Source organism: Psittacula echo (genome assembly GCF_963264785.1).
Source record: "Psittacula echo genome assembly, chromosome: 4".
Taxonomy (NCBI): Eukaryota; Metazoa; Chordata; class Aves; order Psittaciformes; family Psittacidae; genus Psittacula; species Psittacula echo.
In genome coordinates, this window is record NC_137738.1 from 11,047,630 (window position 1) to 11,072,501 (window position 24,872).

At 41.4% G+C, this 24,872-nt stretch overlaps 1 protein-coding gene across 1 annotated transcript in view; it reads right to left on the reverse strand.

The window, feature by feature from the left end:
* Positions 1 to 20,261, reverse strand: part of XDH (xanthine dehydrogenase) — a gene marked incomplete at both ends in the record, with an annotated part of 48,263 nt that extends 28,002 nt beyond the window's left edge. Inside the window, 11 exons of the mRNA XM_080616564.1 lie at positions 730 to 881; positions 1,656 to 1,748; positions 2,542 to 2,683; positions 4,004 to 4,090; positions 4,510 to 4,578; positions 7,569 to 7,630; positions 8,409 to 8,535; positions 9,621 to 9,729; positions 10,960 to 11,056; positions 13,462 to 13,519; positions 20,208 to 20,261. Coding sequence (XP_080472690.1) covers positions 730 to 881; positions 1,656 to 1,748; positions 2,542 to 2,683; positions 4,004 to 4,090; positions 4,510 to 4,578; positions 7,569 to 7,630; positions 8,409 to 8,535; positions 9,621 to 9,729; positions 10,960 to 11,056; positions 13,462 to 13,519; positions 20,208 to 20,261 — 1,050 coding nt within the window. The remainder of the gene's footprint in view (positions 1 to 729; positions 882 to 1,655; positions 1,749 to 2,541; positions 2,684 to 4,003; positions 4,091 to 4,509; positions 4,579 to 7,568; positions 7,631 to 8,408; positions 8,536 to 9,620; positions 9,730 to 10,959; positions 11,057 to 13,461; positions 13,520 to 20,207) is intronic.
* Positions 20,262 to 24,872: the final 4,611 nt, after the last annotated feature.

The window sequence follows — 24,872 nt, forward strand, 5'->3', positions numbered from 1 at the left end:
CCATGAAATCAGTTGCTGTCCCAGTAAATACCAACAGTTTTAGGAACAGTCTTTGGGTAATGCATCAGAACTACTATATGCTCAAACCACATATACCCAACAATATCAAAATTCAATCGCTATAGCTGCAGTTAAGGGAAGATCCATGAAAGTATGGAGAACCTTTTCAGTAATATTCAGGAACCCAAGTTCTTGGCTGCCATACAAATGGCACGCTACCTTGTGGAGCAAAATTTCACGTTTGGTAGGTTGGTTCATCTGCTTGCTTCACCTTTCATTTTAGTATCTGGAGTCTGAACACATCAAACCCACCTCTTCTTTCCCTTTAAAACTAGACGAAAATTTGCCACATCTGATGCATTAACACTGTGACTACCATAGTTGTGCTGGCAAAAATCTACAGAGCTGCTTGTTTGAGGTTTATTCAGCACTCTACATACATATTTGTTGAATTAGTCAAATCTCAGTACAGTTTCCCCACTTTTTTTGGTAACAGACCTGGACAGCTGCTATGGTTCTGTTTCCCTTGCTTGCTAAACCTGTGAACACAGGCACCAAGACCCAAGTTGCTATCAGTTCCTGGAGTTGGTTTATGCATAGTACCTTCTTTAGCTAGATTTGCAAATGTTCTCATGTGAAAAGCACACAGCACACCAAGACTGGATGATGCGGGCCAGCTCCTCAGACTGAGCTCTCAATTTTAGTCCCTGATACTCCTGAGTCACTTACAGCAACGTTCCTGATCTGTGGTCCTGCAAACCACCTCAGCTGCTCAAGGACAGCCTGGAAGACCTCTGTTTTGTAAGGAGGAAGCTCTGCTGCTGCTTTTCTCAGCACCTCCTCTACTGAGCTCAGGGTACAGGCAGCACCGAAGGTGATCCCTGTAAACAAATGAAAAGAACTGTTTTTCTCCCAAACATCAAAGTACAGGAGGATGGTTATAACTGCGCCTACAAAGCTTAGATGTCACCGAGTTTAATTAGACAGCAGGGCTTAGAGAAGACATTCAGTCACACTGGCCTACTTTGTATGCATTGCATGTAAGCATCACATCCCCAGAACACAATTCACCTTTAAATCACAGCTCATGGTGGTACTGCCTCTCACATGACAGTAACCCACTATACCCTCTTGCTTCAGTGTATTATGAACCATATTGTCCTCCTATAGGTATTAGTTTATCCTTCGAGAAGTGAACTCCAACTCCTCTCCAGTTTCTAGAGCTTAAACGTGCTACCAAGCATTGGACCACACGCACTACATTGTCCTAATTACTTCTTAATATTTGTAAGGTTGACCTGTTCCCACCACAAAGATAAATGCAATACTTCACTTAGTTCCTTAGATGGTCAAATCCAGCATCTTTCCCCCAGCTACTAATTGTCTAATTAAAAAGATTGCTCATTGAAATCCATTATTAACCCAGTTAATATACTTAAACCATGATGCATCAAACAGGGTCTAATATACCCTCTAGTGAAAGCCCTCTGATTCTCAAACTAATTTTATATATCACTCACTTGATCCCCTGCATGGGAGAGGAATTGATGCATACAGAAAGCAGTTTTTCATCTTGGGATTTTCCTTCATATCCTCTTTATTATTCAAAGGAGTCCCTACTCACTTCACAGACATTCTGCCTCTTTATTGCTCACCTGTTTCAGTGTGCTGAACAGCATTCATTTCAGAGATCCATGCTGGTGCTATTATCACTGGATACAACATGTTCTTTAACCTCATCTCAATACCTTAAGGAAAAGTAAGACTCCTTCAGTTACACAGAGATGATAGAGAGCCTAAGCTGTTTCCCAATGAAATGGCAGCAAGCCTATTAAAGAGTCAGTTCATTGACCATCTGTGATTATATAAGGTCACAGAGATACCAAACAAAAAGCTGGTTTCCACTAATACCAGGATTCTCATAGGGAAGTTTTAGAGACTCTTTTCTAGGCTTACAATAACCTAAAATACACTGTTTAGTACTTGCGTAACTTGGCTGTTGTTGTATATAATCCTTCAGGAAAGAGCAATGAATGCAATGAACCATACAAAGTTTGGGGATTGTCACCTGAAACAGTTGCTCAGGATAACAGTATTACTAAATATGTCTGCACTCTCCTCCTCAGTACTTATGTTTGCAGAAGTATGTATTTGGGGGGAAAAAACAGTAAGATTTCAAGTCTAACAGTTTACTCACTGACAAACCTTTTAAAGCACAGGTTTCACAACTGAATTTGTTTGTTTATGAAGACATTTTCTGCTGTGCCACTCGGTCTTCTCAAAATTCCACAAACCCAGCACATAAGCTTAGAGGTCTAGATAAGCATGGTTTTCTCATCCAACACAGCAAAGAACAGGGAAAAACATTCACTGTGAGATTAAGCTACCCAAGAGGAAATTTTATTCTTACATAAAACCTGAAGATTAAACACCTATTTAACAGCAATGGCATAAAGGAGGTTTACATTTGCACAACTATCACAAAACACTCCATTGAAAGAGTTCCAAATGCTCATAATGAGCACCAGCTCTTCCTCTTACCCACTTCAGTGTTCCCCACAACGAGCTTGGCATTGGGGTACTGGGATTTGAGAGCCACCAATTCCTTGAGAGTTGTAGGCTGGATCCACATCACACGCTCGCCTTTGAAACACAGCTGTTTCTGCTGTTTGTTATTCTGAGTCTGCAAAAGTGAATTCACATAGAACTCAGCCTATAGATAGTGAATTCAGCTAGAGCTTGGCTCAAGCCAAGAATCCCTGCCCACATGCTGCCCACGCCTATGCCAGGCCAGGCTCCATCTTAGTAAAGTTACTTATGGTTAGCTGTGATATCCACACTGTTGTTGGCAGGTAGCTATTCCCCATCCTTCTGCTAGCAGTTCCAAGAGTCTTTTTCATGCTGACAAGAGTTTTTCCTTCCTGATATTTCCGGTTGCATTCTGCAGACACATCTCCCTAGCAAGACCTCTAAGCAACTCACCAAAGTTCTGGCAGATGCCTGTGGCTTCAGCCATCTTGGAGGTAATGGGTTTTCCATTCTCATCTCGCTGCAAAAATGTCAGTCCTTAGCACTGCTGAATTTGAGTTACCAGCTGTAAAGTCAGATTCTGGTTCCTTTAATTCCTTCATCCAGTGATTGAAGAAAACAGACTTACACAGCTGCCCCTCAGCAACATCAGATCAACCTTTAGGCAGGAGAACATCTTAGAGAAGAAGCAGACGGGACCTATCTCATGTTAAATATATATTATGCTATATATGAGAACCTCCTCATGCTGTAGCTCATGACACATTTAGGCTGGGTGCAGCAGCAGAACAAACAACTGAATTTCAGTTGTTTGTTAAATGTGAAGGAAGCCGTAAACACGCCATGTCGTGGACTAGATTCCTGGCTGGGACACGTTCGCTTAGGTGAAAACTACCCCCCAAAAGAAAGGAATAAAACATGGAGGGAAACTAATCTCACCTAACTTTTCCTGTCAGTGTGAGCTAGCCAACTGCTACTCCTGCTACACTGAGTGCAGAAGATGGTGCTTTTGCAAAGTCATCTAGTTCAAACATATATTCAGCTACATCCCATAGCTCCTACTTCTTTTCCTACACTATAAAGAGAACGCAGGGTCATTAGCTCAGATACAGCTGTTTTAATGTAGAAGTTCACGTCTGACCTAGTAAATCAAAATCTAGATGTCAGCAACTATTCCACCCATGGGGCAGTGACCAGAAAGGAAGGCAACCCAAGAGCAGTCACGTAAGGTGAGAAACAAGTGAGGAAAGCCAGCCAGCTGGGGCGAGCACTTGGCCTGCATATCTTTTAAGTCACATTGGCTTAAAAGCCTTCTCTTTTATACAACAGGGAAGCATTCATGCCCATCCATCTTTTATCAGCAGCCATCTTCTGCTCGCCATTTCCTTGGGGCAGAGACACTGCGGACACTCAAACCCTGTGCAGCACAATGAAACCAATGAACCACATACTATTTCTTTTTGAATGAGCTTACCATTAACTCTGGAGGGAAGATTGGCTCCTGTGTGGGGTCCAATGGCTGGAACTCAGAAGAATTGAACAGGCTGGAGGACACCATTTTCTGTGACAGAGATAATGCAAATGGCTGGGTGGCAGAGAAGAAAGCTATCTGCATACGACACTAACTTGTTCCTCTTTCCAGTCAAATCCCTATTACTATTTAATGGAGCAAAGGATGGCAAACACAGCAAAAAGATATCACTTGATTCAGAGTTTTGGGTGTTCGTATTTTTCTGATCACAGTGCATGTCTAGTCAGAACCCAGAACCCAAGCCCTGAACACATTAACAGGCCTTTGCCAATTGGAAGAGACATCACTTTCACATTGGCATGTTAAATTACAAAGGTACCTTGTCTGAGGTAAGATTTGCATAAATACAGCTAAATACAAAACAGTGGGGTTTGGCACAGAACAAGCCAGAGCTAAGACTTCAAAACATCAGCAACAGAGGAAAAACTAATAGTTGAAGGGCACCTTACCACATTGCCTTCTTTCCCGTTCATGCAGCAGCCTGGGCCATTGGCTTTTCCTCCACAGCAGCCCCCATTCTAAAGAAGTAACAAGCACGCTTCAGCTATTCTACACAAAGTCAGAATATTCCAGCTTTTACATGACATATTCCTTCCCTTTTATGTAGTAATGTTTTTCATTGATAAGCTACTTTGACAAAAGAACTCCAAGCAGTCCTAATTGCTGCAATATTTCATGCAACACTGAATGCTTCCTAGCAAAAAATCCAGAGGAATTCACTGGAATTCCTGGCAAATAATTTCATTATATTCTCTCTTTCCTAAATTCACTTTATAGTTGCACTACCTTATGTCCTAATTTGTGTTTTCATCTCTCCATTGTTTGCACCTCAACTGGCACATAAAATGTGATTGTTTTCCTCCAGATATCCCAAAAGCTTCCAATTGTACCATTAATTTGAACAGTGATTAAATTACTCCATTCATCATTGGACTGCAGAGTTTGGGAAAGATTGTACTGGGGAATTAAGTGGGGTTTAGATCTGTTTTCACACAAAGATGTATTGCTCCAATATACCAGAAGCTGGTAACACATTCTTACAGTTGTCACCATGGTATTTAACAAAAGAGTTACACCTCCCACATTCAGAAAGAATGTGTATAGCTCACTAGTGTAAAACCTATGTCATGATGGCTATTCACGCCAGTCAGGACCATACTCCGTGGCAGTGTTTTCCAAGAGCAGGCGTTCAAACAAGCTGAGATGGCTCTGAATATCTGCACCACAGCAGAGGTGACTAAAACATCAAAACTCTAATATTACATTGCAAATGATGGCTTTTCAAAATTCAGCTTACCATGCTATTTTCTCTCTCACTACGACAGCATCCAGTGCCATTGGCCACTCTGTCACAACAATTCAAGTCCTGCGGGGACAAAAACTGTTCTGAGAAACACATGCAGATTCTAGACTTGATTTGCTTTTGAGAGATCCGACATTTATTACATCCAAAGCAGAAATGGGGGATGGAAGCTGACAAGCAAGTAGGATTTCCCTTGTCAGTGGAAGGCAGTACCCTGCAGTGTGATGGCTAGGTTGTGTCCAGTCTACTGATAGACCTCTTGTCCTAGTTTGGAACTACTCTGATCATTCAGACAGTATCTCTGGTCTAGGAGGAGCTGTGAGGAAATACTGAGAGAAGAATAAAAGGGACAAGCACATACAATACAATACCTAGGACTCTACCAGCATCCAGCTGCATTCAGCTCAGGGGACTATCTTAACCCAGTGTAGTTTCTGTCTCTTTAGTAACCCTCCACAGCTCTCAGTCCAAGTACATGCTCAGTCTCCCCTGAAGCCTGTGCAAGTTTTTGGTGCCCACAGCGCCCTTTGGTGAGTTCTGCAGGTCAGCTACCTGATATGGCAGATCTCCCTTTGTTTGTTTTCAACCTGACTTCTACTAGTTTCATTTCTTGACACTTTGCTCTTGTATTGGAAAAGGCAGCAAACAGCAGATTCCACATTCCACCTGCCAGTCACAATTTTATAGATCTCTCTCAGAGATCACCACAAACCAGTACATGGGCTGTGTAGAGCCCTTTCCTTACTCCTTCCCTGTATGGCAACCAGATTACCACAGATGTGATCCTTATTCCACTTCTCTGAATCTTCCCCTATTCTGCTGTACCCTGTAGGAGACGAGAGGACCAGAACTGCACAGAGTACTCAAGTGCAGGAAGAGCCATAATGCAGACAGAGGCATGGCAGTGCTTTCCGTTTTGTTCTCTAGCCTCTGAAGTGTTGTTTTGACTGCCAGTGAGCATTGAGCTGATGCTTTGTGGAACTCCACCACACCTCCAAGATCATCTTCCTGCATGTAACAGGAAGATGACCTTGTGTCTGCTCAGTCTGTCCTATTAGATGTGAAATGAGGACTGCCTTTCTTTCTGTAAATTGCTTTGCATTTATTTGCCCTGAATTTTTTATCCCATTCTATTCTCCAGTCTCTCAGGTTTGTAAAGTCCTTCTGAAATCCCTCAAAGTCTGTTTCCGTCCTCACTACCCAGACTAACACAACATCTGTTAACTTACTTCTCACATGACTCTTTTCCACTGCATTTAGGGATATCTTGAATAACCTCACACACACCACACGTCTCAGCAGAACTCCACAAGTGACCTCTCTCCATTGCAAAAACACACGATTTTCTCCTACCTGCCATTTCCTGCCTTTTAACCAATCTTTCATCCATACAGAGATCTTTCCTTTTACCCCATGGCCGCTTATTGTCTTTAAAAGCCTTTGGTGAGACACTGTTGAAAGCCTGTTGGAAATCCAAGTAGACTGTATCGACTGTGTTTATCAGCCATTTGTAGTGGATCTCACTCCTGTTTGTATTTTTTATTGATCGTAATTCTGGATAATAAAATGAAATCAATGGGCAGCATTCTAAATTCTTTACTTGTGATATTTAATACCAGAGTAGCCCCGTAAGTGGCTAAAAATCACTGAAGTACCTAATGATCTCCTTTTCTTCACAGACTCCAGCAGCCTTTCAGGAACAAAGGGACTAGAGAAAATTGAAGGCAAAGCTTTATACCTCACTCAAACCAGCAGGTGAATTCTAGGCAAGAGCTATAGCTTCTTTCCAGAGCTTTTTCAGCTCCGCAGCTAATCTTTCAAGAAAGCAGCTTTCTCCTTAGATACCCCCACAGTGTGTCCCTATTCATGCACCATACCTTCACACTTCTTCCACATCAGGGATCATGTGCAAGCTGCATTATGCAGTGACACTGAGAACTTACAGAAAAGAATCAGTCTGATAACCTGTGATCCATAAACGAACCACCAGGTACTCCACTTCCACCAACTGGAGTGAGTAAAGGAGTTGGTCTGCCTGCATTATTAATGCATGAAGCACATACAAAGTGGTCAAGAGTTTGCGGTGGGCTGTTGTGGCATGTATATATATTTCTTTCATTGCTGTTTCATCTCAAGCTGTATTTCAGTAACAGAAAGACAGCCAGCCTTCCAGATTTGTTTTAAACATTATCTGAAGCCACTTACTTTAGCAAATGTTCTGTATCCTTCCAGAATTGGTCTGTATCCCGTACACCGACACAAATTCCCTACATTACCAGAGCAAAAGGATAAAGATTCAGTGTCATTTGGCTGAAAAACATCTCTTCTTTTAGAACATTTTATTATTCCCACAAAAGCTTGTCAAACCTGGGTAAAGTTAATGAAAGAACTGGGAAGAGGAAAATTTCATTAATAATCTTGCAACAATCCTACCATCGTTTTCCATTGAAATTAATTAGGAAAAAAAAAATGCAATCTGCCTCATTCAGTATGCATCTACCTCAACTGTGTGAGTGTAGTCAGTATACCAGCTATCCAGTCTCCTGAATTACAGAGGTTGCTTTCTCCTGCATCTGATTTCCTCGTGGGTCACTGCCAGAAGCATGGTAATAGCAATAACCTCAGCAATAACAGCAGCCCCTCATATGATTTACACAGTTGGATTCTGCCCCACTCCATCACCTATATTGCTGTCTTTACGCTTTACAACATGAGGTTGGCTGGCACAGATGCTGTCACCTCTGCAGGCTCTTGTGACAGCAATGAATAAACAAGATGTGAAAATTAGTGGCATCTTAATCCAAGACTGAGGCTACTTGCCCCTACTTCAGGGCAAACAAGGAGCTTCTGTGAGATTTTCCACACTCTATTTTTGTTCACATAGCACCTGGCCAGTCTCCTAGGGTAAAAGCTACCTCTTAACTTCATGACAATTGGCTGTCTTTAATGAAACACATTAACCAAAGGTGCACCTCAATCCCGTTTGGTGAAGCAGATGTAATAAAAGCAGAACAGGCTGCAGGTCTGCAGGGCTATGAGTATTACCTTGGAAAGCATCTTCTATGTCCTCCATTTTGGGCTCAGGTTTGTTCCGAAGCAACGTGTACATGGACATGACAATGCCTGGAGTGCAAAAGCCACATTGGGACCCATGACTTTTTGCTATTCTCTCCTGAGAAAAAGTAACAACAACCATGAGGTCACGAGATCAAGTTCACTGTTGTGCTTCTTTCTGTAACACCCCTGTTAAAAAAAAACCACAATCTCACCAGAGGAGCTAAAACTATCATCAGATGTTCTCTGATGAGATGGTCAAATACGGTGTGAAGCAGACTGCAAAATAAGAGAACTCTCTGAAAAGTATGCATCCAGGCTTTGAATTCCCAACTGAAGGCAACTAAAACCTCCAAAGAGATCAGGAGTTCTCCAGATCTACCATGCTAGAAAAGTTGGGGCTACTTGTACAGACATGAGTGTGACTTTCAAAACTTAGCTGTTAGAATCTTCAGGGGAGATAAGGAAAAGAAGACAAGCAAACAAAGGTCAGCCTAGCTGCCATCCATTCATGCATGTTTAACATACTCATCACTTTGTTGTTTACTGTCTCAGATATTGGCACAAGTCCTACCTGCTGTACAAACTGAGATGAATCACAATTCCTTCTAAAGGAACAGAATCCCTGACAAAGCTGAGGCTTCCACAAAAAGCGCATTATAACACCTTGCTAGAAGAGCAAGGCTTCACTTTCCTGTCACTCCTCCCCACCAAGAATATTTTGGGATTCCAGAAACATTGCTGAACCAAGCCTTACTGCTCTACTGCAGGGAAGGTTCCTAACTACACAGGATGAGAAACCAAGGTCTTTCATGGAAGACCACAGAACAGCCAAAGCCTAACTCAGATTCCTGGCTCCAGGTCATTGTATAGGTTTTCACCATAACATCAGTCTTCCCAGTTTCTGGGATTTGGTCCAGGATGCAGACCAAACACAGCCACATACCCCTAAAACAAATGCATTATCAATTCAGCCAGGATAGCATCAGCTAACTTGCTAGGGTGTAACAGAGCTGCAGCACTGACCCAGACGTTTGATTCCATCACGTAGGCATTCCTGCAAGTAAAGACTACTCAATGTGGGAAGTCAAACTCCCACGTTTAACATTATGACAGAGGTCCCAACATCTTGCAACAGAATTCATTAACATGAGAAGAAAACATGAATAGAGGGTTTTAAAGTTGCCAGTATTAATAACTTACCTGGGCTGGGTGCAGCCTGGATTTTGTGTTTCCTATGCCTTCAACAGTAGTTACAGCTACATGATGAAGGGCACAGATAGGGAAGAGGCAAGCATTGGCAGTATGGTGGCTAAAATAATAAATTAAGGTCATTTCTTTTGCCAGTGCTGCTCAACAAAGGAAAAAGTGGACAGGAGGACCGAAGAGTACTCAGAAACTGTAGCAGTGGACACAATAGGAGAACTTAAACAGATGTGATACAGGTATTCGTTACATGACCAATCTTAACACCAGCCAAAGTTCTCATCAACTTCACTTGAACTTTAAACTAAGTATGCACCAGGATTTGACCTAGAAATTAGAACTTGAAACATCCTTGTTGCATGTTAACCTTTACAGAAACCAAATAATTCATAGAGGCAGACAACAAATACCAAGATGTTATATAGCTGGTCTGTCCCACTCACAAAGTTACAGAAAAGCATCGAGTTCTTGGCCTTTTGCCTAGGAAACAATTTCTAGATGGCAGACAACATGAAAAATTCCAGGCTGAAGAAATAGAGTAATATTATATTATAGATATAATATAATATAATAATATATTATAATATATATAATTATATTATAAATAAAATAATGGTGCCAAAATTCTCATAGGAATTAGCTGCTTTATTTCGTTTCTATCAAAACAGAATAATGACCCTAAAGATACCCTGTTCAAGACCACATTACTAAGCAGAACCACTAAGTTGATCCCAAGTTAAAGTATCTTCAGGCATTATTCCAAATATATCCAAGATTTCCTTGCTTTTCCTCTGCCTCATCCTCTCTCTCTATTCCCTGTTTTGTTTGATTCCATTGCTCCCCTCATCAATTAAAGAGAGAACACAAAGAAGTTTGTGTCTTAGGAAATAAGAGTAATTCTGAAGGATACAATAGAAGCAGAGAAAAAGTGAATAACTGCTGGCATAGAGAAACCAGATTATTGCAGTAATACAACAGCAATAAAGATTTTATCACGGTAATCATTATTTGGGTGATCACAACCAAGAGTTACATTACTTTGCAAGAAAGGAACATAAAGCTATTCTCAATTGGGAAAAGACAGATGGCCTGCAAGCTAGAATCAGTACAAATATTTCAGGGCACAGTGAAATAGTTCCCTACCAGCACTGTGTAATGCTGTAGGAAAAAACATCTTCTTGTCTTGAGTTTATGTTCTGAAAGTGAAAAACTATGTTTTGGCAGAAACATACATTATATAACTTTTGTTAAAAACAGCACCATTTCCGGAATGTCAAGAATCTGGATCTGTCCCCATTTCATTTCTCTGTTGAAGAGTTCAGATTGCAAAGGATACAGGATTTTCTTCCGAAACGGATCATACTTGGATATCATTACAGTGCAAGCACCACATCCACCTTCTCCACAGCCTAGTTTGGTTCCACATAAGCCCACTGAGAGAACAGGAATCAAGGAAAACAAAGAATGTTGGCAGAAGCCTACTCAAAGAGGTGTCAATCAAGGCTTAGCAACATGTTCTTGCTGGAGACCAAACACTCATTTTTAATGCCTAATAATTTAACTCAACATAAGCAAAGTTTCAAATGCTAGCATGTGAGCTCCAAGATCAACACCCAAAGCCCTAATAGGGAGGCAGTTCATGTTCAAATAGACTTTTAGGATAAACAAAAAAGTGTCTGAACTTCAATAGTTCCCCCTTTTCTTTAGACTCAGAAAAGGAATTGATATAAAGGAAACAAAGCAGTCAGCAACTGTGGGCAAAACAGTGAGCGGGAGCTGTTCAGGCATGCACCACATCCCCAAGACACATGGTGACATCTCCTTCAGCACCTCTCACCAGTGGTGGTTGACTTCTTCCTCCACCTGGTGATTCCTGCTACTTAGAAGGTGCCCAGGCAGAGCAGTCACACAGTTCTATAAGTCACACAGATAAGCACTGACACAGGAGCTGCACTTGAACTACCCACAAACTACCTGCATCTCAAGAGTTGTGGTCTGGCCACCCCAGCTCCTCTCTTGGTCTCATTTATGATGGCTTCCACATTGCTACAGACAAAACCAGCTAAGCACACTTGCCAGCAGCCTGATTCAGGTAAGACCCCAGAAAACACTGAGAGGCAGAACTAGCAGAGATGCACAGAATCAGTGCAGAGACACTTGGGAACTCACAAAGTGTGTGGACCAGCCTAAGCAGATTCCTCCACAGGCTGCAAAGTGGATGTCTGTACTTTAAAATCAGGCATTACATCAAATGTCCTGCAAAGGGATTTCAGGAAAGAATTCCTTGAGTCACATCTGCTTTGGGTTCCTTCACTCACTAGAAGGTAATTAGAAGCTGTTATTTATTGTGAAGAGGATTGGCCAATGCTGAGAGGTTTTTGGTGGGAAAAGAACAACAGTTTTCATTGGCAATGGACACATGCTTTTGCTGAGATAATCAACCTAAGCCTATGGAAAAGCAACAAGCATCATGATTCAGGGAACTCAAATCATCTTTGCCTTCACTGCAAAGATTCTGGAACTGACTATATTCATAGAATCATGGAAATCAGAATCATTTCGGTTGGAAAAGACCTTCAAGATCATCAAGTCTAACCATAAACCTAACACTGCCAAGTCCACCACTAAATCATGCCTCTAGCACTGTCTACTTTACATACAAAAATGTGCCTGCTTCAGCAGAAATACAGCTTTCCTATGTCATCTAATGTTCCTCTTGGCAACAGTGCTACTCTGCCTCAATTGTTTCTCAAACTATTTGCCAGACCATAACCAGACATCTACAACATAAGTTTATCAGAATGTTCTTATAGAAGATCAGAAGGTTTTGAAGAGCTCTGGTCATCTCTTCACAGAGCTATTTGCATTAGATATTAACAAGCTTACACACAAAAGGTCTAGTGGTAAAAAGTACACAAAGGCACAGAGTCATGCCACTTATTTTCCCTCTTGAACTTTATCCACCCCAAGCACGGTCAGACAAAATAGGGCTGTTGATAGTTCTGCTGGAAACCCTGAAGGAGTGTGATTTATATTCTTGTACCTCTTTCAGATCCCAGACAAACAGAACATGGCAGCATGGTGAAATAAGTGTACATGATTCTCTTTAAGGCATAAATCAACACAGATGTGAATAGTTGGGCATATGCACGTACCCAGCTGGTCAGACAAAACCTCAGAAGACACTACCTACTGAACCAGGCCTAGTATAGCCAGCCTGGTCATCACAGTAATAGCTACCCAGCTCCTGAAGCAAATCTGACTCATGTGTTGACCAGTTTCAAACAGGAATGAAACGTGACTGCTCGCATCCACCCCTGTAACATGCCCACAGTATGTGGTGGGAACCTCTGCCTCTGAGTTTGCATCCCCGGGTCATCTGATAAACAGGCCACAGGATAATCAAGTTATTGGATACTAAGTATGCAGTAATACCCCAATTATTGGGTGATAAAGCAAGCAGTTCAAGCGGCTGTAATATTTTGGCCAGAAAATTCTTTACAATTTATGTGGAACAAATCTAAATTTCCTTCATTTTTTTTTGTCTTTTCTCTTTACATCCTATTCTGATTCCCAGTAATACTGAGAGTTTTCCCTTTAAAATATTAATAAATTATTTAAAGTTTATTTAAAGAATATTATTTAAAATTTCCTGCTGTTTAAGCTTGGAATACCAGCTGTAATCTTTGGCAGCAAGAAACACCAGACCCTGCAGAGCCCTCCCTCTTACACTCTGCACAAGCTCTGCCTAGCACTCAAGTGACAGGCAGAACAGTAAACAATTATGAAATGCTGTAGGCATTTAAAGCCTTCTGCTGTTTCTTCTGACATTGGATACGTTTTCTTCGCAGATAGGTTAGCAGAGTTGTTTCCGGGTCCACATCTTTCTCCACCACCTGAAAGAAGAGAAAGGTGCTGTTACACAGAGGATGCTGAACAACATAGATAGGTTAGTTGGAAGGAGAAAGCTTGGTCTTTCTATAACTTCCTTTCAGAGCAGGAAGGAGAGCCACTGATTAACTCCTCTTACTAGGTTCAGCAATGTTGGCCACGTATCCAGACACAACTTTTCCTTGAATTTATTGTGACAGAGAAAATACACGTTTATGTATGTCAAAGTTTTTCAGACTGAGGCAAATCTTCAGAAATGGCAAATAGAGTCAGTAGTGAGCAGAGGGAAAGAACGGCGTTTTGTACTCAAGTTTTGAATTCTTGACATTTCCCCAAATTGCATCTCATCTTTACTGACCATACATAACTGACCCCTGTCCCTTCTACTTATCACTATTAGAAGAGACAGAAAAATGAGCAGATAAACAGAATGACAGGAACAGCATCAGTAATAGTCTTTGCACAGAAAAAAACCAACAGCAGAAACCCTAAAATGAGCAGTACAGGTGCCGCAGGACACACAGCAAGTACCAAACCTCTTTAAGTTTCTCTTTCTTCCCTGTTAACATTAAATCAGTGTTACATTAGTAGCCATCCTAAATGTGGGAATAGGAAATTTCAACTAAGGGGAAACTTTCTCTGCACATTTTGAGTCAGCTCCATCCTATACAACAGTATTAGCAGTTACCTATTAGAAGGAAAATTAGATTTTACTTGAAGCTCTGCCCAAGGGTCAGAAAGCAAAGTTCTGTCCTTGCCTCCAAATGGCCGCAGAGCTTGTCTTCCCCTTTTTCTGTTATTAATAAAGTGTCAAGAAACTTTTCCAGATTCACTGTGTGCCAGAATGCAATCATGTGCTCTTGGCTCTTACATTGTGCAAGTCCTAAGTACAATAGTTACAGTTTATTTAAATTAATCACTCCCAGTTTGAAGGGCAAATTGAAAGAGAGGTCAACTGTGCAAGCCTTTTTTCTTCCTGATAAGAAACCTTCACAACCTCTGGACTGCTTCAATGTTATGCCTTTTACACGTGACAGGGCTATTCTGAAGAGACAAGGTTCATACTTCCTATTTGAGTCCACATTTTTAGAACAAGCCGATAAAGCTGCTGCTACAAAACACAACTGGCCATTTTTGGCATCTCACAGTCCTGCATCGAGGATAATCTATAAGGAAACAGAGTTCATTCTTCTAGCTTGGAGATGTCTTACTGTAAATCATACAGCACTTGTTGCTGCTATTCAGAGCAGAGCATTCATATTCCCTCACGTTTTGGATGCATAGAAACAAGTAAGAGCATGTAGTGGCTCTCATGACCGGTTGGTTCAGAGTAAGCACGTATATCCTTCTGCTGTAGTCTGGGAAACAGACAAGAGCAGATAATTCCAAAAAATACCTGTGACTACAAGTGTCCCATGGACAAAAGGCCTTCAAGAGCCCTTTTCACAGGAAAAGAGCCTTTCTCAGCAACTCATCCTCTCATTATCAAGCTGAGTTTCTTCCTTCAGACTGTGCCGATGGTCATTGCAAGCCCTTCAAAGCAGCTTCCAAGATAGCCAGGCACTGAGAAAAAGCTTCAAAATACTTAAAGACCAAGATTATTCGAAGAAAATGTCTCAAGAATTCTACTGTAAAGAACCCAAGCAGCACTCCACTATGTACTCAAACCAAGCAATTAAAAGCTTGACCTAGTGGCTCCTTTTCAGAAAGTTAAGTAAGAAATAAAACATGTGCCTAAGCCTTCCTTCAGCAAAGCATTTAGCCACTCAGCTCCACACACTTTCAGTGAAGTATTTAAGCATGTGTTAAGTCCCAAAGTCAACCCTTTATTCAGCTTTATCAGAAAGTGGCTCCTGTTATGCAGTAGGAACATGTCCTGAGCAAATCCATGCTCTTACCCTGCTGAAACCTATAGCCCAGGATTCCTACTTCAGTCACTTCACACTACTCCACTGTCTCAGCAATGTTGGCAGAGACTTGGGATCAGAGGGAGATAAGGGGTAAGAGTTGGGAGGACATTTTGGTTTAACCCAGGTCTCAAATATCAGAGAGCAAGGAGTCATTTCTTTGCAGTCAGGGTCCCGGTAGAGGGATGCTTGTTTACGAGCCTCTCTTGTTGGCTATAGAGTAAGAACTTCTTACTGTTCCTCCCTTTTGTTCATTGCCATTGATGAAGAATGACATGCTGCAGGACACCACCAGCCTTTGGTTTGTTACAATCACCTGCTGTGATTTGTTCTGAAAATATTTTAAAACCCTGTGGGTGGGGATAACATCTTCTCTTGTCTGATGCCCAGAACAATATGATTCACAGCTCAATATCTTACCCATCAAAACAATTCCTGCTCACCTCCCCCAGTGTCCTTGTATAGAAGGAAAATGAATTGTATTCACTGCCCTCAGTGGGATTAGGATCAACCTACTTAGACACTGTGATTAAAAAAATGTTTCATTTTTGCTCATTACTGGCTGGGGGTTTTGATTTTCTTTTTAAGCCAAATTTTATATTGCCAGATACATCACTTTGTCAGGTTCAAAACTGTGGATCTCACTGCATGTGGTAGCTTAAATATTAATCAAATGCAGAAGGAAACTTTGTTGGAAATGTTAGGATGGCACAGACAGTCAAATGACTCCAGACAAATTTGCTCTGTACTGCTGTATTTGTAGTACACATCTATTTGCCTACTGATTCTAGGAATCTTAAACACACAGATCACCTCAGCAGGGAGCTCAGCCTGGCCCCATAGCTTTTCAAGCACTACATGGAACAAGTTGCTAAGCAGTCCCACACACTGGTTCCATGGCCTGGTCCAGAGAGGCATTCAGCTCACTTCCCCATGTTTTTATGTAAAACACTTGGATTTCAGTATGTATTTTGTTTGCTCTCTTCTCTATCAGCGTTCACTAACTCAGATAACTTTGCCTTTCCAACATAAAGCATCATGTTTAAATTAGTATTCCCAAAAAGTTAAAGTAAGGCTTTTTCAATTTAAAACAGTAGTTGAGAAAGCTAAATAGAGAAACAAAAAGGAAAAGAAAATGGAAACTTTCCTAGTTCACCAAACAACATGCTAAGCTTTCCATCAGCTAGGGTCTTCAAATGAGAAGCAGATGCTTTTCTGAACAACGAGCTCCCAATTCAATCACTAGTCCCTAGTCACACAATTAGGCACTAAAAGAGAAGGTGGAAGGTTTTAACCAGACTGCCCCACAGCAAGTCAGACTAGTCAATGGTAAAGGTCCCCTAGGACCTTAAAATCTGTGAATGTGCATTTCCTGAAGTCAACGAGATTAGAACACAGACGAACACACTGAATATAACCACACAATGTAAATCTGCTATTGCTCTTGAGAACATTTTGGTTTGCTTTAAACCAGCACGATGAAAACTTGTAATTCACTGTTTATGTAGGACCCAGAGAATGCCAAAGCTCAAAAAAAATCCTGTATTTTGGCTGGTCCTATGTGCAGTCAAACATCCACAGGCTTTGGAAGAGGTCTAATGTGGCCTCCAGCACAGCACCCCTCTTAACACTCAGAACAGGAATAGAAATATTGACTCCACATGTTTGAACTAAAATTACATGCTATATATGCATCAGACAGACTTGTCAGGTGAGGAAAACAAAGCTGCCACTATTAGTTTTAAATTGCATGTGTTGTTTTCCATTCTACTCTAGGCAGACTCTGTGTTAACACAGATAACTCTGGGTTAGTTACGTGCCAAGCTTTATACCCAATGAAGTAAACAGGTGCTTAAAATAAACAGTCCTGAATGTGAAGTACGCTCAGCTGTTCTGAAGAGACTTTTTCTCTGACAACACTGCAGACTGGGCTAAAGTAAGAGGGAAGGATTTGCTGCCATGAAAGTCCCTATCTTATCAACCACCTCTTATCACAGTTTTGTACTATGACAGAATATGGGCAACCCATTAGCAATGTCCAGCTGTCAACAATTCACGCAGCAGTAACCTTTCTCACAGGCAATGCTATCACATTCTTCACAGCGAATCAACAGGAATATTTAGCCAGGACTCTATGGATGGAGCCACATCCTACCTTGCTACCTGCCGTTTCAGCAGCATTGCCGAGGCACTTCCCACCACCCCTTCTATCACATAACATCTCATTGTGCAAACATGTCCCAACAAACTCCACATTCGTTGCCACAGATTGGATTGCCCCATAAGCCCAATTCTTTCTCTTAAACCTGCATTTGGTGGTGGTGTAACTCAAGCCATTTTGGCAGCACATCCAAGAAGGGAATAGGAAGAAAATGTCACTAGAGGCTCTGAGTAGAGCACAACCCAGGAAGGCCTCTCCTCTCTGATCAGTGGAATATGCTCCTTTGCTAGCAGTGTCACATCCATGAGCCGGCAGGAAAGGATACTGAGACAGCCTTGACATACGGAATGAGTTGACACCACTGGTAGTATTAACCATTCCCTGGTGGGGTTTTCTTAGCCAACAACTGTCAAGATCGCACTGTGATAAACCCCTTGACACACACACAAGGTCAGCTCTGAGATACGGCTTTTGTAAGCAAGAGCTGCAGTTCCACAGAAATTGCTGAATTGCATCAAGGGCAATGCCATTCACAACACATTTATGAGCTTCAGGACGGAGTAAGAACAGATAACAGATACAAAAGGAACTGTTTGCCTTCCAGTGCTAGCCTTCAGGGTCTAGGCTGCTCTTTATTCCCCTCTGCCTCACCCCACATAAAAGAGTCCCACAGAACCAGCTCTGTGCAGCTCAGTCCCTTCTTTTTTGCCTTGACCAATACACATTTTCATGTTAGCCAAGAGTCTCCTCCAGGAAGAAGGGCTCTTCCATTGATTTCTGCAGAGCAATGCTCCTGTAACACCCAAGCACTAATAAACGCTGAAGCTGTAAATGCATACAAGAATTTGTTTATAAACTCTTCATACCTACCGTGAGTAGCATATTGGTTTTGAACCTTAGCAGCTCTGGCACCAGAACTACAATTCTCTTCCATTAGAGCATACCAGAAAATGAAAAAAGGCAGTGTACTTGGCCTGTGTCAGGGTCTGGATTGACCAACATGTTTGTGGCAACCTCCTACTGCAAGACTCAAAGAGCTTCCAGTTCACCCTCCAAAAAGTGGGGTTCACAGAGTAGGGAGCTGAAGTCACTAAAACCTTCACAGAGCAAGAAGATGACAAGTTAATGGTATGCCACCTGTGCCCACCATAGCAGAAAATGCAGCAGATGAAATTCATAAATCATCTTGTGCCACCGCTTCACAGTCTTGATGAGGCTCCATTACCTAGTCATGATTAACCTGGAGCTTCAAGTTTTCACCTCACTCTAGAAACAATGAATGGCTGATATGTCAATTAACATTGACATAGGAGCCATTCCTGATCTGTGTAAGCAAAGCTTAGTTGTCACCCTTCTTTAGAGAACCTCAGAAACAGGACTGGGTTCTACATCAGTATTACATTCAAAAGCCCTTCTACTAACTTGCAATCCATTCTAGATAAGCTTTATTCTTCACCTAACTACTGATACTTTGATAAAACAAAACTTTGGTATCAAATGCTCTAGTACCTTGGAAGGTTCAAATTCCAATCCAGTTTTGGAATCCATATTCATAACTAAAAACTCTCATTGTACCAACAATCTCACCTACATTTAGACTTGATTAAACTAGCAGGAAAGATCAACAAAAGGAAAAATGATACCAAACCTGTGCCCATTTATAGGGCAGGGCACAGAGCTTTTTAACCAGCTAAGAATAATGTGTTTATTTAATCTCAAAGGATTAAATAAAATATATATATATTCTCTACTCCAACCTGGTGCTGCATGTGATTTACCCCTAAGCAGTGCACAGACTCTCAGCTCCACAGTAGACAGTGGATATGCAACCCTCTCCCCTCCCCAAGTCTCCCAGCTGGAAGCTACTTTGGCACAAGTTTCCCTGCCCAAGTATCTAGGCAAGGGGAAGGCAGCAGGGCAAGGTTCTCATTGAGCTGAGCTCACAAACAGAGCTAACTTGGTACTCGTAGTTCAAAAACAGGCAGCCTTGACTTGTTCCAAGCTTTTGAATAGTCAAGGCTGCAACGATAGCCAGGGAAATCCAAACAGAGAGGGGGTTTGTGGCAAACAAAGGTGTCGAGCATATGCAAGGACCACACACCCTCCTGCAAGACACAGTCACTGCTTGGGTAATTGTCAGCAGCTGATCTAGGAAACAGTATCAGTTAATGGGCTTTGATTTTAGAGCTTTCTAGCTTTCTAAATGGAAATGGAATGAACGTTTTGCTGAAACCCCTTCTAAAAATCAAAAGTCATAATTACATACTGAACATACAAATTATATATGGATATTTACATATGTTTTCCAGATCTGTTGTAATTACTGAAACGATTTCTAGTAGAAATGCCTGTATGAAGTCAGTGCACCTTTACTTAGTTGCCTCAGAACTGCAGTAAATTATTGCCAACAAATCTAAAATGTAAAAGGAACGTTATATAGTTGTGCCAGTCTGCGTGATTCACAAGTCAAAGAAGAGAAAAAGCCACTTAGTAAAGCAATAAGCAGTCTTCACAATTTAATAGGTAAAAGCCATGACAATTATGCTGGTATTAGAAACCTTGAAAGGAGGAAAAAGATTACCAGAAAAATAAGTAATCAGGACACGAAGCTGGAATCTTCCTTACCTTTTTACCATTCACAAAGAAAACAAGTTCATCCCTTGTGTCGTTTGGAGCCATCCTGCGCACCTTCCAAAATTCACTCAAACAGGGCCACAGATCACCCTCCCAAGAGCAGCCCTACACCCCACAGCGAAGTGAGCACCAGCGATACAAGTAATGTGAGTCTGCCTCAAGAATGTTTGACTTTATTTCTACATCAGTGCCCTGTGAAACCCCACATTATGTAAGAGCCAACGAAGAGGCGTGCCAGCTGCCTTTGGTTGGTGCTTCTGCAGCAGTAATGACAGAAAAGGAGCTGGAACCAGCAGAGTGACCCGCCCCCTTTTATATAGCAATAGATCACAATTCAACTGCATTCCCTTTAGATTATACTGCCAGGCTTGGGGCACTCGGAGTGTGCCACTGCAACAGCTGCCAGGAACACACAGGATTTTGCAATACAGCACACACTTCAGGGAAGGGGGGGGGGGTGGTATCTCAACTATCCCCCCACCAAATATTAACAAGGAAAAGCTCTGTGCATAGCCATCCCCCTGGCATTCACCACACACAGGTCTCTAATGACAGCACGTGCTTATTTATCAACTCCTCCATACATGCACATCAGCTAGTAGACTGACTGCAAGGCTATTTCACCATCTTTCCTTACAGTTTTAAAGCTACAGTATCCTCCACCTGCAAGGACATAGTTTAAACAGATAAGCATTTGTCCAGATAAAAGCAATTCTAGACAACTGACACTCTAATCCAGCACCTTAAAAGAGGTGCTGGTTGAAGACCATAATGTTTTCACTGGGCTCTTACAGCGTTTAGGCTTACATCTTTTTGGCTTAATCCTCATATCCTGGATTGTATATCCTTATGTGAGTGCTGCTAGTGAAACACAGAGGAAATCCAATTCTATGAAGAATTTGTCTTCTACTTCCTTGATGGGGTTTCATCTGGTTTCTCCACTGCATGATTGTACATTTTGCATTAAGTCTTCCTGGTTTTGCTTCCAAAGTTGTTGCAGAATTGTCCATGGCCCCCTGCATGTGACATGCATTGATTTCATGAACAAGCTATCAAACCCCATAGTTCCAGTTCAAAATTCCTCCATAAAACAGCAGGATTCCAAAGTCTCATGGAAGCTTCCTAGCGCTGTACTTAGTCCTGTCTGCTCCATCCTGACTTTTGTGACTTTGCTTTCCTTCTTCAGCCTACCAGGCTTATTAGCTTCAATTAGGGTTTCTTTTGTTTTCTTAAAGTCCCTGGGAAAGTGCTCCATCAAAGTCTCCTCCCAGGAATCTCTCTGAACAATTCACAAAACAACAAAATCTAATTAAAACACCACTTCCAGAAAGGCTTTCCTTCAGTATTTTGGAAACATGGCAGAGCGAATACCATACATACATTATTTTTACCCACTTTTATCTTCTGACTCGTGTATTCTATTGCCCAGTCTACCCCCTAAAAAAAGCTATTTTATAAGAAGTGCCAAACACTGTCACAGCACTTCTTTACAGGCATTCAGCTTGCTCAAAGTCTAGTTCACAGCAAACTTGTGCTTAACACCAGCTGCAGTGAAGTTGTGCATAACTGAACCAGTGCTGACACCTATTGTCTGGCACCTCCCACTTTGTAATACAGAAGTATTATGAAAATGACGCTTTTCTCCAAGAAATCTTCAGCTCTTTTGCTTTATATCTGTGCAAATTTATATAAGCAGTACCCTCACGTAGCAAGCATCAATCTTAAAATTAGTGTACACAAGCTTAGTACTCGTAAATAGTTTTGTAATACTTTAAATAACAATTATTACTCATAACCACAGGTAACATGTTACAGCAATCTTAAAGCAACTAGCCATTACAGCATTAACACCAAAATCAAACATGCTTAGTTTCCTAATCTGTGTTTTCCACAATGCATAATGTTCTGCTTCGGTTTAAAGCACACAGGTAATCATGTCATCTCTTTTTCAAGGAATCCCATGCACTAATTTTGCCTAGCCTTGATGATAACCTTATAGCTAAACCATCCCTCTCTGCTAAGTCAGTAAATGCAGCTAATGATATTCCACCATAATGTGTATTTTTGACCCAGCAACTTACTATTTATATACACACATAAGAAAAAAACCCTAACATATATATATAGTGACCTCTGTATATAGATTATACAGTAATATAAAACTTCAGACCTCATCTCAACACTGTCACTGATCACACTATATCAAATTAATTCTCTCACCATCCTGATAGGAGAGCCTATTACAATACCCACTTCATAGGCAGAGAGCTAGAGACACCTAGAACAGGAATTTTCCAAACACTGGAGCAGAAGAGCTTGTGCTAGTGAAGTCTGGAAATCCCACCCCAAGCCAAATTGAATTACCAGAAATGACAGAGAAAAATGGGGATGGAGAAGGGGAACCCACCTGGAGACGCCCAACCCTCGGTAAACTTGTATTACAGAAGAACATCTCCATTCACATAGAACTCGCTTAAGTGAGCTAAAGTGAAAACCTTTTGTCGAACAAACACAAACTGATTCTGAGACAAGTTATTCTGACTTACCGGTCAGTTCAAGTCTAGCAGGTTTCCCATTTTAGAAATACCCCCTTGCCCATTCATAACTCAGAGATGGGTATGTTTTAGAAGTCCCAAATTCCCTGCAGTCGCACTCACTCACTAAAGAGCTCAGAAAGCAGCTGATATTAGTCAAGAACCTAGAAGAAAAAAAGACAACCGGCTTTTCTCATTCTGACTGGTTAATCCTACAGACCTGGCTGTTGCAATCATAATGATAATCTGTTCTGCAGATGATCCTATGTGGAGCTCAATAAATACAGTGAAATTTAAGGAAACACTATTCCTGCCAAAGGAGTTTATTGCCAGAATTAGGTAATAAATGTATGAGAGCACAACAACAAACCAGTGCCGGAGGTAACGAAGGAAAAGGTTTAAACCAAAGGTGAGAAGGTTTGTTGCTTTTTTCTCATGCTCCTCTTGTGGGAAATGGGAGGGAAGAAGCACAGGCAACTCTGAAGAGGGTTCTGTGCAGGGATTTATGAGGAGCAGTTTGGTAAAGCAGATAGTAAAGAAAACAAAGTCCCAAGTCAGTCCTTTAATGCTCATGTATGAAGCTTCCAACGTTTTCACATTAATCCTGTGTGCCTGCTACCCCTCCCTCATAGCTGGACTACTGCTACAAGCTTATAAGTATCCACTGTTGCCAAAACATGTGCATCTTTCCACTGTTTGCTTTGGATCTGGAGATTGCTCTTCACCTGGCACAAATAACCTTTCTGGGAGCATGCACTGGCATTCTTTTCAGGGACCTCCAGAGGTCTCCACCTGCTGAAATCAGGGTCAGCTGTGAGGGCATACCAGGTTAGTTAGGGCTTTGCATACCCTACCTTACCTAAAGATTCTTTCCAGAGCATAAGCTATTAATGGTTGTGTTGCTTTATTGTGAGTTCTGCATATAGGTTAAAATTTTGATTTTATTTATGTATTTATTATTTTATGTATTGATTACAGACTGTGAAAGTGAAGGCAGAGAATGTTGCGTGAGGATGTCTCTTCTTCCTTGGCATTATCTATGGACCACTGTTAAAGACAGACTCTTGAAGTAAGTGGACTTGTTATCTGACTGGATAGGGATGTTCGTACTTTATTGATTTATAAGTCTACAGATACAGGTTTGGTCACAAACCAAATATAAATTGGATCTCCTCACTGAGGTTTGTGAGTGGATACTGGGTCATTATTCATGAATCACTAGTCATTTAGTGTTCAGCTTATAATTGTGTGAATATTTTCTAATTGTATGGATTCATTTCATGAATTATGATCTCTTCACCTGCATTTGAAGATGGGTGGAGTTTAATTATAGTTCTTTTCTTAGTCCTACCACTGGCTTCTTCTGACAGCTAGAAGAAATGAACTAAGTTAATTCAGCCTTTAGTTGAGAAGTATTAGTCATCACTAGTCTTCAGAACAATTGGCAAAGCAAGACTTGGTTCAATTCATCCACATGTTTTCTTTCATTACCTAACTCCAGTGGACCAAACAAAGGATGTTTCAAATATGACCTGAAAAGCAACTCGTTTTCAAGCAGGCTTTTCCACAGATGTTCCTTCTCTTCATCAGCATTGTCTTCAGCAACAGCTAACTTGACACTTATGAGTTGTCTTTTACTTGCCTTCAGGGTATCATGAGAGATCAAACACCTGTTCAATAATCTAACTCAATAAAAATCAGTAAGGTATTTTAATCCTTCTTCTTAGTTTTTCTTTCTCTTCTTTGCTGACGTTCTAGGAGTATCTTATGCATTTAGTCATTGTAACTCTGCCCCAGGACGCACCAGAAGGAAGCAGAGTCCCTTTACAGACTGGCTGCTGCCTTTGTCATGGGTGGAAGCACAGTCTCTAGTGGTTGTTTCAAGGAGCAAAGGAGAGGGGAGCAGCTGCAACAACTATGCAGAGCTCTTCATGCTTCTGAACAGCTGCTAAAGCACCTCCTCTCTGCCTTCAAATAATACCCTGATATTCCAAGATCCCAGAGCAGACAAGTAGGAGCTTCTAGGCCAGCCTAAATAAGTAAAGGCTAGCTCCTGTATCATACCCTACATGGCTAATTTTCCACTGCTGCTCTTCACAACAGACAGTCTCTACACAGAGGT